At 36.4% G+C, this 15,474-nt stretch overlaps 1 protein-coding gene across 2 annotated transcripts in view; it reads right to left on the reverse strand.

The window, feature by feature from the left end:
- Positions 1 to 15,474, reverse strand: part of EPHA7 (EPH receptor A7) — a 213,582-nt gene that overhangs the window by 195,872 nt on the left and 2,236 nt on the right. For both annotated transcript variants that reach the window (XM_019537769.1, XM_019537768.1), the window contains exons 2-3: positions 13,024 to 13,088; positions 8,030 to 8,699 (exon numbers count right to left, since the gene is read on the reverse strand). In XM_019537769.1, coding sequence (XP_019393314.1) covers positions 8,030 to 8,699; positions 13,024 to 13,088 — 735 coding nt within the window. The remainder of the gene's footprint in view (positions 1 to 8,029; positions 8,700 to 13,023; positions 13,089 to 15,474) is intronic.

Raw genomic sequence — 15,474 nt, forward strand, 5'->3', positions numbered from 1 at the left:
AGTTTTTCCAATTACAAGAATTACAATGCATAGTTACTAAACATTCCTGAATTCATGCATTTAATTAACAAATCCAGTTTTCATTTTTGTTTAATTCTTTGAGTTCTGATTAATAAAGTATCTGTAGAATGTATTATTTAAGAAAACATGAATTCTAGTATTTACAGAACAAAAATAAAAGCTAAAACAACCATGCTCAATTTATGACCAATTTATGAAACAATTCAGTAAGTAAATCCACTTAGAAAGTTTCAGTGCTTCTTTTACAGATACATTAATTTGAAATAAAATAGTTCCAAATTTTTCAGGTTAACTGAAAACTTATCCATATTCTATGAATATTTTATTGTTTTTAATCAACTAAAATACCATTGTAATATCAGGTTGTGGAACAGAAGGAAAACATTGAGATCACATATTATTAATGTTTAAAGTGAGGACCTGATCACTTATTTTCACACCATCATCCTAAGTGCTAATAAATATGATAGTAGCTGCAGGGCCAGATAAAGACCAAAGAAAGTACAACTTGCAGTATTTCTCAAGATACAGGTATTCTTACAACTCCTATAGATTCAGCTGTACACATAAACTGACAGCTTGAGGAAAATGAGAACATGATTTCATCTCGCGCAGCTGTCCAAGTTTGGGGATCCAAAAAAAGTACTTAAAACAACAAAATATTACCTACATAACACTTACATAAATATTTTGCACATGTAACTTTTGTTGCCTTCTACCTTTTGTAATGCAAACCAAGTGTTGCATTAGATCATGTTGACTGTTGTTCACCTTTAGGCTTGTAGATATTTTCATTTAGTTTCCACATTCCTTCAGATCTCTATAGGCAAATCAGGGAAGAACTGTTTATCAGTTACTTTCCCATAAAAATATTTACATTCCGAAATGTAAGTCTCAAAATTAAAAAGCAATGGAATTGGTTTGAGGATCTAAATGGCTTAAACACATGACCAACTTCCAGTCAATGACTAATCTTTAGCTTTGTCTACAGTTAATTGCGGCATACTTGAGAAAGATCTCCCAGCCTAGCTTCCACACAGCTAGTATTTGTTCTGCCTGCAAATATATTGCATGTCTTCACTATTAGGAACACACTTACTTGAAGGACATGAATATACCAACATGAACAGCACATGTCTATAGTACCTGCTATTTGGCAGGTGATGGCAAAGTAGCTAAGACATCCTACTATGGCTCTAGAAATACGAGTTCAAAGTATGTACTTGTGTTTAAAGCTGCCCCCCCCCCCATTAATTCAGCTTTAAACCCAACCTGTCATTCAGGACAGGGAGTCAAACATATCTAAATGTGATGCTGGACACATCATTTCTTTCTGTGCTGTTGCCCCTGGCAACAGATGTTCCTTAAGCTTGCTAACCCAATGGATGGTTTGAGTTTGGTGAGTCCTTGACTTTTTTATAGCGCCTACTGTGCATAAAAATTAACTCTTTAAAAGCAGATAGGGAACTTAACCAAGCAAGCAAGTCAACCTGAAGCATCTATTCATTTATTTTTACAATAATTATATTTATTCATTAAGCTTTCCTTTAAGGTTCTGGGGAATTTTTTTTTAAACCTATGACCACCAACGAAGCTGACAATTTTTTTTTAAAGTTACTAAGCTTTAACGAACACAAGAATGGAGGTATGCATTGGAGAAAAGAGCCTGAGAAAGGTAGCAAAATAAAATAAAATACCCCCCCTCCCCCCATTCACAACAGGATAAAGGCTGGAGGATTGAGACAATAGTGAAGCAGTTAAAAGATACCAGAATGATCTATAGAAGTGCTGATGTCACAGAGACCCTCCTCTTCAGAGCAATTAAGATGCTTTTTATGCAAGGTATAGGATGCAGAGGCCAGTTACAAACATTATACTTCTACTGACTGATCAGAAACTGGTTTATACCCATAAGAGAACAGAAGTTTGGCATGCAAAACCAGTCTAGACCCATAAAAGAAGTTTGGCACATATAGACTGACTTAAAAATGGCAGAACCCAGTATAAGATCCATTTCCCACAACCAAAGGGCAAATGTTTGTTCTGTTTGCTACCTATCTAAACTATGCCACTTACAGAAAACTGTGTAACTTGGATCTATTCCACCTTGGACTCTTTGAATGTCTGTAGTTAGCCAGAAACATTCACAAACTCACTCTATAAACACCAACTGTGAGGCTCTGGAATGGAAGATAAAAAAAATCAAGATCATTCCTGCTCTTGCAATTAAAAGGGAAGACAGAATACATGTACATATGACATTCCAAGTATATCCAGTCTGACTAAATTTCTTGCATTTTCATATTAAAAATATTCACCCACAGCACTATTTAGACAGAATAAGTAGAATCAAAAGCATCTTAATTGTCTTTGTTGCAGTTAAATGTATAGTTCTGTACAGAATATAGCTGAACCCTGTGCATCTTGCTCTGCTGTGTGGTGCAAGGTCTGTATGTTAGAATGAGGAAGAGGAACACTTGGTATGTGATCTATTCTGTACTCAGTTGGAATATGCATGGCTGCTTCCGAAGGTGATAATTTTTCAAACTGGACTTTGACCACAACTTTTGAGGTAGACATTTAGAGACAAATACAACCTATTTTTATAAAAAGTACAATAGCTAGGCGTGTACTAATAGAAATGCTGGGGGCAGATACCAATACCCGATTTTGAAGGAGGCATATTGGCCGATACTGATCCAATTTCTGATACAGCTGTGTCCAGCTGCTAAGTCTGTTGTGGTGGAAGAGGAGGGAGGGAGGGAAGGGGCTGCAGACTGGAGCTGGGGCTGTGCCGGTCTCTTCTTGGTGGGAGCTGGGCACGGGGTGGCCGATGACAGCACTGGGGCAGGGCTATGGGTGGGGGGGGGCTGCAGCAACACAAAATTTCACCATAACCCCCTTACATAGACCCTCCTCCCAGTGCCACCGCCACCTGCCCGGCACAGCCCCAACTCTTCCTGGTGCATGGGTGGAGGTGGGGGATGAGCCAGGGCTGCACCAGGCAGGCAGCGGCACTGCTGAGAAGGGGGTTGGGCAGGGCTAGGGCAAAATTTGGCATGGCTGCAGCCCTCCCTGTAGGCCCCCTCCCAGCAGTGCCGCCTCCCACCCTGCCGAGACCAGCGCAGGCCCGGCTCCAACCCACAGCTGCAGCCCACCCGCCCCACCCTGTGCAGATTCAGGAGGCACACATCTCCTACCCCCCCAGATGAGCTGCAGCTCTGTTCTGTCCCCTGCCCTGCCCGGGTAGCACCTGCCTTAGCCCCTGCCCTACCACCTTCCTCACCATGGGGGCCTTGATCTGCCTCCCCACACCCCTTCCACCACAACAAACTTACCAGCTGCACGTAGCTTTCCAAGCTGCCAGGCTGTGTTCCTCGCTGCCTATGTGCTGTGCTGTGGCTGCATGCACGCACGGGTGTTTATCAGTGAAATTATTGGCCGTATCAGGCCAATTTCTGATACAGACAATTTTCTTTATATCAAAGCTGATTCTATATCAGACCAATGTATCGGTGCACCTCTGACAATAGTTAGTTTTCAAAACCCCTTCAGATGGCTCTTCTATCAGTAAGTTAGGGCTTCAGCTCAGTTCAGTTGGAGCAGACAAATGGAGTAACCCTGAAAATTTAACTAAAATATGCCATATCACAAAATGCCAGATGTAACGTAACTTCTCTGCTGGATCTTCTATCAGGTCACATTAGCTGTCAAAGAAGTTTGAGCTACAAGAATTATATAGGAACAGTAGCAGTTTGCAACATGTTGCACCATAGACATCAGATATGTAGCATCCTTTTTACTGAACTGACAAAAAAAATCTATAAATTGGTATAATCTTTTTCTTTTCTGGATAAAAAAGCACAACAAAGTAACTTCTTATATTCAATCTGTCATAAAATGGTTAACAGTGAACTGTACCCTTTGGCTTACCCTAGAAGCCGGAATTCTCAGACTTGGTGCCAGCTCTCTTTCATACATATTTCTCAGTTCATTCAAGTTGAAAGGTGCTTCCTACCTTCTGAAATATCATACTCCTGTTCAGGAGCAAATGGGTATAGTTTCTGCTCAATTAACACAAAACATATGGAAAGTGGATTACACTACAACTTTTCAAAGATTTTTTTTTTAACTTCCAATAGCAATAATTCCAATATTGTCCCCAGTGCGGTCCTTGTTTAGTTAAAGTATCCTATGAGTGTCACAAAAATGAGACTTAAAGGAATGAGTTCTTTGTAGTGTTAACATTTCATTGGATTTACAGGAGTAGGTATAGTCTGTCATGGTTCAGGGGCTCAACATTTGCTGAGCAGCACTCAGAAGCAAGCCCTCAAAACTAACCCTTCCTATCCCAACATTACCTTATGTATTACACACAGTAACACCAGATGTAATGGTTAGGTATGTGACAAGCTGAGAATCTGAAACAGAAAGCTCAAATGAGCTTGTTAACCAGTCCTTCCAATTTATTTGTTCCACCTAGCTGTTATGTTTTGCCTTAAAGTCTAATTATAAACACTTTGGGGTGGAAAATATTTTTTCAACATTCTGTTTGTACAGTACCATAAAAGACGGAGGAGGTGATAGAGGCTTCTAAGCACTACTGAAATTTAGATCAGTAATAATAACAACAACACTAATATATATACTTTAAACCAACTCAGAAAGATTCAAAACAAAGGATATGTAGCAGTGAGGTTACATACTTTTAACTTATATAAACTAGTTTTTTAATACTACTGAGTTACTGAAAGTTAGTGGGTACATCTACATGTGCATTTTATTGAAGCACCAACTAATTAGCTCTATAGTAAAGCATCATTGTCTACACATGTGCTGGTATTTGGGAAAGTAAATTAACTCCTCTGCAGTATAGTACATTATGGTGGGGTAATTATGTGCACTGACACACACATGTAGATGGCAGAAAAGGCTGGCTGGGGCATGAGAGTCCTGAAGTGCAGAGGCTATCTGCCACCTATCCCTGCACTTTAGCACTCTTGTGCCCAGCTAGCCTCTTCGCTGCCCAATGCTGATACCAGGAGCATGAGGCTGACTCCCCAAGCCCCTACCAGCACAGGGGCTGCTCTGCCCCAGCTCAGAGCTAGAGGTTATTGCTGTGCCTTAATAGCAAGTGTAGATGCACCCACAGTGTGTTCGGAAATAACCTCCAAAATAGATCTGGAATACAAAAAAGTATCTACTGTAAATCCAAACTAAAAACTAGAAGTCATTTTTAGAATCAAAGTGCAAATTCTTACTCAGAGATTAATTGATGGGTGAAAAGGAAGTCTTTTTCAATCATAACTTAACTGAGTTAGCTTAACACAATATTTCCATTAAGCTGCAGGCCAACATATTTAGAAAAGTATTATATGGTCACAGTGAAGCTCTCACCTAGCCTCAACAGAGCCAAATAATGCATTTTCAAATGTGTTAGTCCACAACTTAGCACAAGTCTACAGCCATGTGAAGCTACCTTGACTTGACTGAGCTGCCATGATAAAAATATTACATCTATCTTTTTATATGTTATATTATGTATTTTATCCATCAAGACAAGGCCAAAAGGTACAATGCTGACTACTATGAATATTTCCAAACAAATCAAATGAGAATGTCACATACTGAGTTTTCATAGGACTAAGCCTTTAGGAAGGACCATAAAAGCTTTGGGTTAAGGAGGCACGTACAAACTTGCTTCAACTTGCTCTGTTACACAGCTTGACAGTAACAGATAGCCAGTTGCATTAGTGTCAATGTTCAGATAAATTTCTTTCAATATCTGTCACAAAGTCACTGTATCGGCATGCCAGCTGTATTATCGGTCACTACGTAGTTGATCATACTTAACATCCTTGAGTTCAGAAAATCCTAACAAGTATCACAGACAGCAGCTATTACACAGAGCTACCAAGTCACCTAGAAGATTTTAACTTCAAGCTGCTAAACAGCATTCATTTAGAAAGTGGCTGACTCCAATCTTCTCCTTCTCACAAATACATTAAGTTGCCTCAATCTGGAGCCAAAGTTTGTTTTCAAACTCTTAACAGGATCACTGAAAGAAAGGAGAAGAAATACTATAAACGAGCTTCTGGACTGCTTCCAGAGTAGCATATTCTCTTAGCTAGTGCTTTGGAAGCAAGCCAAAAATGGGAAGTGTTCTTACAAATGAACACAGGGCTATACTCAAGTACAAGTTATCAATTAACTCCTTTGTCAACATCACTGTGGCTAGAAATTAAGAAGCCTGTTTATTAAACAATTTACTTGAATTCCAATTACCAAACTGATTTTTTCCCTTGCTTCTATTTTTCTGGATACTCTACCCCCTTTATTGGAAGTCAGATAAAATTAGTAGTATAGTTACAGACCTATTCATACTTCATATAATCAAAAGTGAGTTATCTAGGATGCTAAAAAACAAGTCAGAGTCACTCATGAAAACCTTTCAAGATATCAGAATGTGCAATGATGGGAACAGAGTGATTAATATTTTTAACTGAGCCTAGACACAGCGTATTGAACTAATCTGTGTGGGCAGGTTTTCACATTACAATTTTAATGAAATCACCCTCCATAATGAGGAAACTCTCTGCACCCTCCAACCTTCCCTCTTCCCCACACCCAATACTGAAAATGGGTAAAAGTATTGGAAAGATCAAATCCACTCACTTCAAATAGTACCAAATTTTCTACTATAAGCTCCCACAGAAAGTCATCATATGCATTTCCTTATACCAGTAACTGAAGTTACACTATGGGATGCTTTTTTTTTCTATTCCTATAAGCATAACCCAAAAGCAGCTTTTTCTTGGTTCTTATATAGGCATAACCCTCATTTAAAAATTCAGTGATAATATGGTTTTGCCTTCTACCAGTCATATTTTTTTTACTTGAATTACTCCCTTGATTTGGGTTTTAAATACAAATAATGATTTCATTTTCAAAGTTTTCCCACTTTCGCATTTATTTTTGTAACTTTTTGGTGCTACAAACACTTCTGCCATATGCTAAAAGAAAAAAAAAAAATCAGATGATAAACCAGTTTCCAGTTGAGAAAGTATAACTCACCAGACAAAATAACCGGTGTTCTCAGACCTTTATAGTAAACAAAAGCATCCAGATTTGATCACCAATATTCACTCAAAAAGGTTCCTTCTTACAACTCCTTTAAATGATGGGGGCTATTTGTATAAGAGAAAAGTACTGTTCTATTCAGTAGGAGTAATTGTGACAAATTCTGTTAAAAAAGAAACTAAAAAAGAGCTCTCCATGTTGTCGATTTCTGAATAATATAACTAGACCAGTGTAACATATAGACAACTCAAAGGTCCTATTGTTAAGGTCTTGGTTTGAGCAACTTTATACAGAAAAAGTATCGACTGAAAAATGCTCTGGCTATGGCATTTTGATGTATTACGCTTGCAAGAAACATCCAGAATAAAACTATTACATTTGTATTACAATAATACGAAAAGTCAGAACTTTATAATGTAATTTGGTTCAAATGTATGATTCATCTCATATGCCTTATCTCTTGGTTTTATTTTTCTTATAACTTTTCATCACAAATCATATAAAGTAAAAAACTCCATAGGTAATTCTCTCACACAAGAATTCTAATATGGTCTTCTGCACAAAATATGATCTCAGGAGTGTTATGAAGCACTATGGAGAATGTGATCTTTAACCTGTTTTTTTTTCTGTCAAATGTAATTCCTACAACTGTATTTACATACACACAACTGCTCTATGGATATTAAATGTTGACCAGTCAATTGCCTATATAGTTTATATATGGGAACACAATATGCCATTGCTGTCTTCTATCCTTGAAAGGAAAGGAGATACTTACTGATGCAAGTTAACCAACGTGGGATTTATAGATGCAGATGGTCAAACCATAGAATGAGATGAACAATTTTTGGTGCAAAAATAATAAAAATGAGACTGAAAAACATACTCTATAATATAGGAGATTATAAAAATGTGTGTGTTTACTCACGTTCACATGTGTCTCCTTTTTGCTGGTACCCAGCCTTGCAGATACACTTTCCAATAGGCACTAACCATTCTCCTTCTGCACTACAGTGCATCTTAGGAGAATTCTCAGCTTCCTCTTCAGCGCTGCTGACACAAGTTCCTCGAACCTCAACTAGAGAGGAAAACTCTGAACCAGTCACTGTATCAGGAAAAATAGCTAAATTCTCAATAATGGACCAGCATTTCTTGTAGTAGACTTTGACAGAAACCAAAGCAATGCAGGCCCCTACATCCTGAAATGCAAGATAAAATCCTTTTTTGGACAAAGGTCCAATCTCTCTCACTTCTGTGTTAAGTTTCATTTTTCTCTCCCCAAGGTCACCTTGGGTGAAACTTTCGTCTGCTGCAATAGTGTCTATTTTTACATATAGATTTTCTCGGATATTCCTGCCAGTGTCGTAGTCTGTTTCATAATAATACAAGTTAAAAGTCTCTTTACATGTCCCCAGTACTCCAGGAAGACTGTTACAATCCCTCAAAGTGAATTTTAGTTCTACAAAAATCCTTTGAGCATTGCCTTTTGCAATCCAGTTAGTCCGAAGCCAGTTGTTTTGATTAGGTTCCATGACCTGGCATACCTGGTATGTTCGTATTGGAGTATAGTTTTCATCCAGTCCACTAATTTCTTCCCACTAAAGTAATAAGAAATAGTGGTACAAAGTTAACATGTTAACACATACAAAAAATCAACACGTATTTTAAAATATTCTGCCACACAGATCTGGCCTCCTTTCTTGTTTTAACAGTGAAGCATCATGAAACAAAGTATTGTTTAAATGTGTTTTTTTCCCTTCAAAATGAGAGGCAAATGGATTTTAGTGGATCTCTATTTGTTTCTTTGTCATGTAACAAGTACACTTCAAAAATATTTTTCATATAGTATAAATCATTTACTGTTATATTACAAATTTTAGAAAATTTCCATAAAGTAAACCAACACATCGATTAATGGTTGGAATTGATAATACATTCTACAGAGTCAATGAAAACTCTACATGTGTAAAGACTAAAGAAGCAGGATCAAAAATAAATCTAAAAACAGGAATATCTCTTAGAAACTGTGAGCTCCTAATACTGTAGTGCTTGAATACCAAACACACAGGCAAAGAGTACACAAGACAAACAAAACCAAGCCTTTAATCCTTATTTATAATTGCCTATGAAGTTATGATCTTTGCACCTTAATTACTCCGCTTGCAGTCCTCATGATGTTTCACCAAGAAAATGGCATTTTAAAAGAAAATATATATATATATGTATATACATAACAAAGACAAGCATTCCATTTGTATCAGTTTATTTCCTTAGGAACACTTCTAGTCTGTTTTACAGTCCACAGACCTGAACCCGCAATGTTCACATGAATACTGCTGTTGACCATTGTTTAAATGATTTAATATCATTTCATTCAATGGACTCCACGCAGTGAGTGGGGTTACATATCTGAGTCAGGACTAGTCACAGGAGTAAGACCTTACATGTTCAAGACCCATTTTCTTCCCTTTTTTGGTTCCTCTGTTGCCATGGTATCTAGGTGCTAAAGCAGTAAATGTAGAGTAGTTCTGCCTTTAACAAAGCTAAGTACAAATGCCAGGGACAGAGTCAACCTCAAAACTTCCACTGCCATCAGTGGGCTAGGATTGGCATATTTGCACTGCTGTAAACTAGAAGCAGTGTCTGGCCCTTACAGTAATGATTAATTTCAAGCAATTCCCAATGACTAGCAGAGGTTGCAACTTCAATACTACTGGAATCTTTTTTAAGAGTTATAAATAAAATTAAGTGTTATCCTTATCTAAAGGCAAAGGCAACTATGGATCAAACCTGCAAAGCTTTTAACACTCTGGCTCCCCATTCAACAAAGTATTTAAGCACATGCCTAACATCAAGGATACTACCCACGCGCTTAAGATTAACCATATGATTAAATATCTTATGGAAATCAGTTAGAGCGGTTAGTACCGTGCAGGATCAGGCCCCTTCTGATTATTCCCTACACTGTTATTCAGGCAGGAAAAGCAAACACTAAGACATTTGTTTTGCCAGATGATAACTTATATAGTATACAGTGTTTCACAAGCCTACTTGACAGCAAATGAGGCCATTTTAATTTGGGTCTATTGCTCCAATAAGGTGTTGAGGGGAAAGCAGATACTGATGAACTGATGCTGGAAGTTATTACTGCAACTTATATTACAGTCATAAATGATGAAATGAACAGAAGCTGTAAATACTGAAATGTATTTAACAGAACTGTCATACTGAAATCTAAAATTATCTTAAAAAGAAAAAAAAACCTATCGTCATATATTTATGATATATGAATTAGTGATACCTGTTTCTCCCCTGTAGAGAGAAGTGTTATGACAGAATGGGGGAAATAAATAAATTAAATTAAATTAAATAAAAGGCAGGAAAGGAGGGCCTTGATTGGGGCTTTTGGCATGACAGTAATGCAAGAAAAAAATAACAAAAAGACACGTGATTTTGAGCTTTCTTGATCTTATTCTCAGTTAAACAGTGACTATTATATATGTATCTCATGTAAGCAATTTTCCCACTATTAAGCCAAATCCTGCCACCAGAAACCGTAAAGTTACAAAAGCGTAACACATTTAAAGTCAATTGAGTTACTGTAGTGTAACCAAGAGCAGAATCTGACCTATTAGGTTCTAGAGCCAACTGTGTTCTGTCCTCCCTTTCCCCTAAAACCAAACTGATCATAAACAAATAAAACCCTACCCTACACAGAGTTTTCTATAATACAAAACAGAAGAACCAGAAATTCCATAGAGTTTGTTAAGAGCGTGCTACACCAACTAAATTAATACTGGAGATGCTCAGACGCTAGTCATGGATACCAGTACAAAATCCTAACATAACTTAGGTATCTCTTATCTCAAAAAATAAATTCTTATCAAAATCATATCTGAGGCTAACACTCAACATCTAATCTTCCGCATCTTTCAAAAACCATGGAGGAACTAACAGAAACAGTTTATATGCAATTATTGTTACGTTTATATGAAAAATGTCAATAGTCACAACCATAGAAATCAAGTTCTATGCAGCAGTCAGCCCTCTGCCAGGCTGCAAACATCTTTCGTTTTATAACTTGTGTCTATCAATATTTTAGGGTATGGTTGTATTTCTTGATTCTCAAACATATATTTGAGAATATATACCTCCTTAAATAATCGAAAAATGATCTGAGTCCTATATTTTACTTTTTTCTCACTTAACTTTACTAAATTATCTCTTGCTTTTGCTTTATTCATATTGTATATGGGTGAAAAAACAAGCAGCTCTCTTTCACTGCTGTATTACATTACCAATATTATATATAATAGTACACCAAAATATCTCTAGTGCCACACAGATTTGTATATGAAATATATAATTTAACCACCAAGGATGATATACTGTAAGTAGTCATGATGCATTTTTCTTGAGTTCTTTTTCTTTCATTTGTGCTTTTTCTTGATTTTTTTTTTCCTTGAAAGGCAAAAATTAAATGCAGATTAATTTAGAAAAATGGGGTTGTATTTTTTGTTCCAAACACTTATTAAATTGCACTTATTGTTATTTTAGAAAGAACTACTTTTTAAATCAACTCTGCTGACCATAATTCAGATGTTGAGTTCTCAAGTTTCCTTTGAAATTGTATTTCCAACTTTATTAACTAACATTTTTGCCATTTGTAGAATATTAGTCAACTTCCGTCATTAAGTATGTTGATTTAAGGGTGTGTATTTATCTCTATGCTACTACGGTAATTCCTTTCTTACTAATCTTTCAGACACCGCTATTAAAAGGTTTCAGTCGATGCAAAATGCTAATGCCAAAGTTATTACCCATCATAAGCATTCAGCTCATATTACATACTTTCAAAAGTCTTTAGACTTGTTTCCAGTTTTGCTTGTATTGATTTTACGATCTTGCTTTTAAACTAAAACACTTTCAGATTTTCATTCTTCTTATTTAAAGGATTTGTTACACTTTTATATCCCCACTCACACTTCACGCTCCTCTAGCTCCAGATTTCTTAATATGCTGAAGATTAAGGGCCTGATCCCAAAAGTTCTTATTCATGCAAGTAGTCCTGCTGAATTCAGTGAGACTGCCTGCATGTACAATAACTACCAAGTTACAATGTAAACACAATAAGGTATATTCTCTTTTCTTGAAATATTCTTCCTAAAAAAATGAGAGATGTGTTTTCCCCCCAACAACTGCTAAATAAAGGTGGAAGCTAGTTATTTTACAACTTCATAATATTATAGATGGTAAGTTTATCACTTTAAGGATGTGTTTGTACACTGATGTGTTTTCACAGAGAGTCTCAGAATGAGCCTGTTGTAAAAGTAACTGTATAGATACTGGAGGTAAACTTTACCACTAAAATTTGCATGGAGATGCAAACTTCAAAAATTCTCAAAATCTGGGTATGTTTTTGGTTCAGACTTATCTTCAACATAAATGTTTACATTTCAGAGCCCTTCAACCTATACTTTTGAATTACAACAAATATGTTGTACATAAGTTACCAACAGAAACTGTTTTCTCGGGCATTTTCCACCAACAAATATCTGCTGCCTTCAATACTTATAAATAACAAGAAGGTTAAAAAAAAGAGATGTTTAAACTACTTTGGCATAAATACATAAAGACTTCTGGTTTGGCAAAAAAGGATTTACAATACGTAAAACTGTAAAAAGCTAAAACGGGTTTAGGTGAGGTAATGAAAAGAGTTTTTTCTTGTAATTAGCTCTCATATGTAGTAGATACTGTAACTTGAGGCATGCCTCTTTTCAGAGTAAAACCTGAACAAATGTAAATATTGGCTACAACTGCTGAGAGAAATTTGGGGGAATACCAGCTACTTTAAAGCAGATTGAAAACTTGCCTACGTGAAATATTTAGTAGTGTTTTTATGAGTTTTTTTGGAGTACTTACCCCATTAGGAGGAGACGAAATCCATTCCAATTCTGTCTGTTGTGCTTTAGAGTCCAGTAATATTACTGCAAGAAAAAAGATTTCCACTATGTATTAAATAAAGAATTTAGGAATAAAAAAGTAAAAGCCTAAATAAAACTTTGTGGTAAACTGAACTAGATTTCTTCCCCTCGGTGAAAATTATTTGTTTCTTCATTCAATAAAATGTTCCTATGTTTATCACTGGATATCTGCTTGTCACTTTTTTTCAAAACATATATAAGAGATGACATCCATCTGTCTTAAGCAGAAATACGTAATCTTAACATCTGTATGCATCACTGTCTAGATGGTTACGCTTATCTTATTACCAAAAAGCTCACCCAGATTTTAAGGTTTAATTACATGGAGCCATATTTCTGGAATGTCTTTGTCCTATGAAGTTCAATTCCCATATACCTGTAATTAAAAGCCAGATTTAAAAAAACCATTAGAAATTATACCATTAGTTCAAATTGATACTGACACATTTGACCATACAATCTACTGCAAGTCCCACTCTGAAGTCAACTCTAGTTTTGAATATTCAAAGGAAAGTATAATAATATTGATTAATGGATTAATTTGAAACAGTTAATATATGATGAACAGAATTCTACAAAATAAGGCTTTCATTTGTATAGCAATGTATATTTTCAAGAGACAATATATACAGGTTAATTAAATACAATTAATTGTATTGAAAGATTTGGTTCCATATTTTAATATGTACATACATATTCAATTGATTTCCTGTAAGAAGTTCTCAGTTGTCACACAGAGCTCTGTTATACAGATGCTATTTACTGGTAGAACAAATTAATGCACATTTTCCTGAAACTTACTCCAATACACAAATTGTTTAGTAAATATATATAATGTCCACTTCCTTAAATATTGGATGAAATTAGATTGATGCTTTGTTAAATACAGCCTTGTGCTTGTTTTCAATTATGAACATCATTCTTATTTAAAACATACAATTGTATACATTTCCAGAAAATTTCTAAATGTCACTTAGGTATTTAACCTTGACATTTCTAAACTACTGCATGAACTATCTTGTTAAATCGCAATTAACAAATAATATTCTAGATATATGTTTGATTTAAACTTATTTTCCTGAAACCTCGTATTCACCAAATAACGAATCAAAGCACCACTTTTAAAAGAGAACTACACTCCGTTTTCAAAAAAAATTTCAAAATACATTATTTTATTTTTAAGACATATTCAGTATTTTACGTACATCACTGTAAAAGAAATGTGTGTTAACAGTTGCATCTCTCTTAGTGTGTCCATTCAATTCCTTGATCGGATTTCAGTACAATTAACTTTTGTTAAGTCTTTGGGGTGAAGTCTTTACTTCTGATTCAGACCTTACTCTTAAAGATGATCTATTAAATCTTTTAAAATTTATCAGGACACCTTTTTTCTTGTGAATATAAAGAGTTCATAAGAAAGTACTAATGTAAACCATGAGTTGAAAAGAAAACTAGAAACGCTATTCCTGTATTTCAACAGGAACTAAAGCCAGTCAATCAAGAAGTTTGCTATTCTCTCTTTAAATAGATTAACTTCTTAATTAATTAATTAATCTAGCTATCCAGGGGCTTTAGCTAGTAACACCACCTAGAAAAGAATTGATGGTATGGGAGCATGTGTGTCCACTTGCTAATCAAGGATAAGGCTGATAAGCTGAAAAAATTTGTACCTAGTGAGTTTAACCCTTTCCTCCCCACACCGCTGCACTATTCCAGGGCCACAAATTTTGGAAATCTGGCAGCATTTGCTGAAAAAGTAGCCGAGGGCAATAAACACAGGAATGTCAATTCCAGAAGTGTGCATTGTGCTCCTCAATGCATTAAGTTAGTGGGAAAGGGCACATTTTGTTTTCCTCCGTGCTCTCAGTGGGCAAAACCAAAGTCTTACATTCAAAAGCATGTCTAACTTTGTCCCAGCTACACAGCGGGTCCAGTAAAAGCCTTCACCCTCGCCTCTGACATCACTTCTGGACCATGAGGGCCACAATGTGGCTCTTCCACTACCAAAATGTTATAGGCATTTTTGTACTGTGGAGAAATGATTGTGGTGGGAAGAAGCAGTCTCTCACATACACACAAAGAAAGAGGCCAGGGTGGAGCTCAGGAGACTTTCCCAAGATGATGGGACCTGGCCAAGCCCACTAGGCCACCCTGGAGCTCACTGGGCAGATCTCAGAGGGAGCAGGAGGTGAGTGTCTCAACTTCTGCCCCGCTAGCTGCAGGGGCTTGCCAGACAAAAGTCAGCCTGGCTGTAACTTCCCTCAAACAGTGTCATGAAGCACCCAGTCAGCCCTCAGAGTCCTATACTTCATCTTTAGCCCAGTTTAGTCCAAGATGTTTTCTTTACCTTTCTGCATCATGCAAAGAAAGGGGAAGGAAAGGTGGGACT

The sequence above is a fragment of the Crocodylus porosus genome, unplaced genomic scaffold (genome assembly GCF_001723895.1).
Source record: "Crocodylus porosus isolate Cpor-Errol unplaced genomic scaffold, CroPor_comp1, whole genome shotgun sequence".
In the NCBI taxonomy this organism is placed as follows: domain Eukaryota; kingdom Metazoa; phylum Chordata; order Crocodylia; family Crocodylidae; genus Crocodylus; species Crocodylus porosus.